Raw genomic sequence first — 3314 nt, forward strand, 5'->3', positions numbered from 1 at the left:
ACAACCCCTGGGACTCGACTGCGTATGTCTCCCAGTCCCTCCCCAGACGTCGTCTCAGACGTGCAAGCCCCTCACCAGATAGCCGGGTCTCACTAATGACACAGATCTCTGGGCACTGAATTTGCACTAACCGTTTGAAAGAAGACATGAAGGACGGCTTGGCTGCCCCCTACAGTTCCAAGCTAGGATCCTCATGGATCACAGTCCACAAAGTCAGCCTCAGACCCATCCTCCCCTGGTACGCGGGGCCAGCCTCAGGTACAATGCCTGGGCCCATCCCCTGCTCGTCAGTAGTGGACTGCATGACTGCCGCCCTGATACGCTGCACAGTAGTCATGTGGTCCGTACCCTCTCCTGGTCTCGGTGGCGCGACCTGACCCCCCACCGGAGAAGGGCTGGGGTGATCCCTGGCCCTACTCCCACTAGAGGAGGCTTCCCCCTGCTCACCCACACCCAGAGGCAGAGGGCCAAACCGGAAGACTCCAGCGGGGCCAGTACCACCCTGCGCGTCCCATGGCTGTACCTCACTCAGGGGGGCGTGGCCACCGTGTGAGTCGGCCCGGCCCAACAGCTCCCGGGCCCGCTCTCCCGCCGCTGGGGAGACCCGCAGGCCCGGGGCTGATCGAGCACGCAGCGTGCCCCGCGCTGCAGACGCATCCCGAGTCGCACCCGACAGCCCACGGCCCCGCCGTCCCCGCCCCTGGGCTCGGCCGCGGGCCGACAACGCGTCAGCCCGCTGACCCACCGCAGGAGGCGCACGTAGGTGATCCCCCCTACCTGGGCCTCCGTGCGGGCCCGGATCCACCTATGGCCTGGGCCTCTTCTGAACTTGGGCCCGGGCCACAGCTGGCCCACCAGACCCGGTCTCAGCCTGCATCAGAGGAACCTGACTCGGCCCCAGGTCAGCTCGCATGCCCGTGGTCCCCCCGCGTCGGTCCGGCTCGGCTGGCTCGGACTCATCGTCCCCGAGCAGGTCGTCCTCGGCCAGGTCCACCTGAAACGGGCCGAGAGGAGGGGCTAGCTGGAGCCCTTCCCCCTCCGCTGCCGCCGGCGATCGACGCCGAGCGACCTTAGCCGGCTTCTGCCAGCCGGCCGTGTCTGCCGGAGAGGCCGTTGCAGGCGATGAAGACGCCACCACAGGACTCCCCGGCCGACCCGCAGACGACCCAGCCCCATGATCGGGCCCGGGAGGTTCGTTCGGCCGCGGTGGCAGGTCCCCCCGAGGGATCTTCCGCCGTGTCGCCACCATCCAGGGGCCGTAGACTGGCCCCTGGACGTCCACCCCACCTCCGAAAGTCGGCAGATCCGGGTTGTCCCCCGCCTCCGTTGCCGCCGGATGCACCTCCCTGTGAGCACCCGCTGTTGTCCGGAAACGGCATGTCGCCTCCGTGTGCCCCATCCGCCCGCAGCTAAGGCAGAGAACAGGGACATTCTCGAAGACGAAGGGCTGCCACCGCACCTTCGTCTTCCCCTGTATTAACACGCCCGGCCGCAGCGGTTCAGTGGGATCAATCGCCACTTTGACCCGGGCGAACCCCATCGCCACCTGCTGCTCGGTAACTTCGTCCACCGCCACCGGCTGGCCGGCGCGAGCCGCGATGTGGAGGATGGTCGTCGTCGACCAGTACTCCGGCGGTAGTCGCGGCAGCCGGAGCCACACCAACGCTCGGTTCACCGTGCCATCCCCCGGCTCAAAGTCCGGCACCCACGGGCTCATGGCGAGCAGTTGCCCCGCCACCACCCATGGCCCTCCCCTGAGAACCCGATCTCGGTCCTCCGTCGACCAGAATCGCAGAGCGATGTAATCGTCCGCTAACGGGACAGCCACCACTCCTTCAAGCTTCGCACGGGTGGCCACATCCTTGGCCACCCATTCCGCCGGAATCCGGCGGCCAAAACTCCTGACAATTGCCGCCCGCCCTTCCCACACCTGCCGGGCCGCCTCTATCGGCTCTTCCGGCGGCCGCAGCACCTCTGGGAAGCGGCGGCTCAGGCGGTCCACCTCCTCGGCCGAGGGCCAGTGGGTGATCCACGGCCCCGGCTTCGACCAGGCATTAGGGCGCACCCCACGGCCGGTCGGCTTCGATCTGGTAGCAGTGGACTCACCGTTGCCTCTCGCCGCTGCCTCCGACGCCTTCGCCGCCGGCTGCTTCCCCTTGCGATCCATGCCGCTGCTGCCCACCTGAAGATACAACAAACAGGTCAGGGGGACAGAGTGTACCAGTATACTTCCCCTTTCCGGTGTGGTCCGCCCAGCGCCGGCGTTCTTCCTCGGGTTTCCTCCTCGGTTGCCAGACCCCTGCCGCTCGCCCGCTTACGGTCTCACGGCCACCCCAGGCTCTCGACGATCAACCGAGGACTCCCCAAGGTCCCCGCCGGCCAACCGACGCACACCGCACACTAGAGCCCAAGGACCCCGGTCAATCAGCTCGCGAGCACCGCCGCCCAGATAGCCGTTGGGAGCTCTCTCTCTCTAGATAGCCGTTAACATACTAACGACATAGAAACAGGACCACCTTCCCATGCTAACAGGCACAGTAAGATTGTGATGAACTCTTCATTCGCAATAAAAATACTTATTCTATTATTTATTTTATATTATATTTTAAAGCAATTGAAAAAATAGAAAAAACAGCATCCCTGCACAAGTTATATGCTAGTCTCACCCTATTTTTCTCCTAGTACAGAGAGACGGGAAGACTTCTCAAATCGCCATTTCCGGTTCTTGCTGCCGCACATGCTACGTCATGGTCCTACAGGAAGACAAAAGAAAAGCTCGGTCCCTTTCCAAAGAAAGAGCCCCGCTTTTGGTCCCTCTTACAGCTTCATGCACAGAGATCTCGAACTTTTCTAACGTTGATTCAGGCCTTGGTATAGCTAACTGGTCCAAAGTCTATTGAAGAGGACATTAAGAGATCCCAACCACATTTGTTCTTGTACCAGGTAATGACACAGGATCTACAAAGGCCAAGGACGGGTAACCTCTTAAATGGCACCATACATCAATTATCCTGACAGGCAATACATCGCCTCTAAAAACAACAATAGCAACTGCAATAAAAGAAATATTCTCATATGACAACACCAAGAATAAGAACATCTAATTGCAGTATTACACAAAGCTGGTCTTCTTCCACATTAATAGATTCAAGCAGATCATATAGCAAGATGAATCAAGTATGTTAGGTGTCATCTGAGGCAAAAAAAGGGGGTGAGAGAGAGAAACTCGCACAGAACATCTCCGACGCCAACCATGAAATGCACCCAAGAACGCAAGCACATTGCAATTCAAGTAGTTTGGCATGTCTCCAGTA

The 3314-nt window shown here is 60.6% G+C and overlaps 1 protein-coding gene across 1 annotated transcript; it reads right to left on the minus strand.

Annotated features, from left to right (window-relative positions):
* Positions 1–805: 805 nt before the first annotated feature.
* Positions 806–2167, minus strand: LOC103696317. The gene has a single exon (XM_039115230.1). The coding sequence runs from the start codon at positions 2165–2167 to the stop codon at positions 806–808; it is 1362 nt and encodes a 453-aa protein (XP_038971158.1).
* Positions 2168–3314: the final 1147 nt, after the last annotated feature.

The sequence above is a fragment of the Phoenix dactylifera genome, chromosome 17, assembly GCF_009389715.1.
Source record: "Phoenix dactylifera cultivar Barhee BC4 chromosome 17, palm_55x_up_171113_PBpolish2nd_filt_p, whole genome shotgun sequence".
NCBI lineage: Eukaryota > Viridiplantae > Streptophyta > Magnoliopsida > Arecales > Arecaceae > Phoenix > Phoenix dactylifera.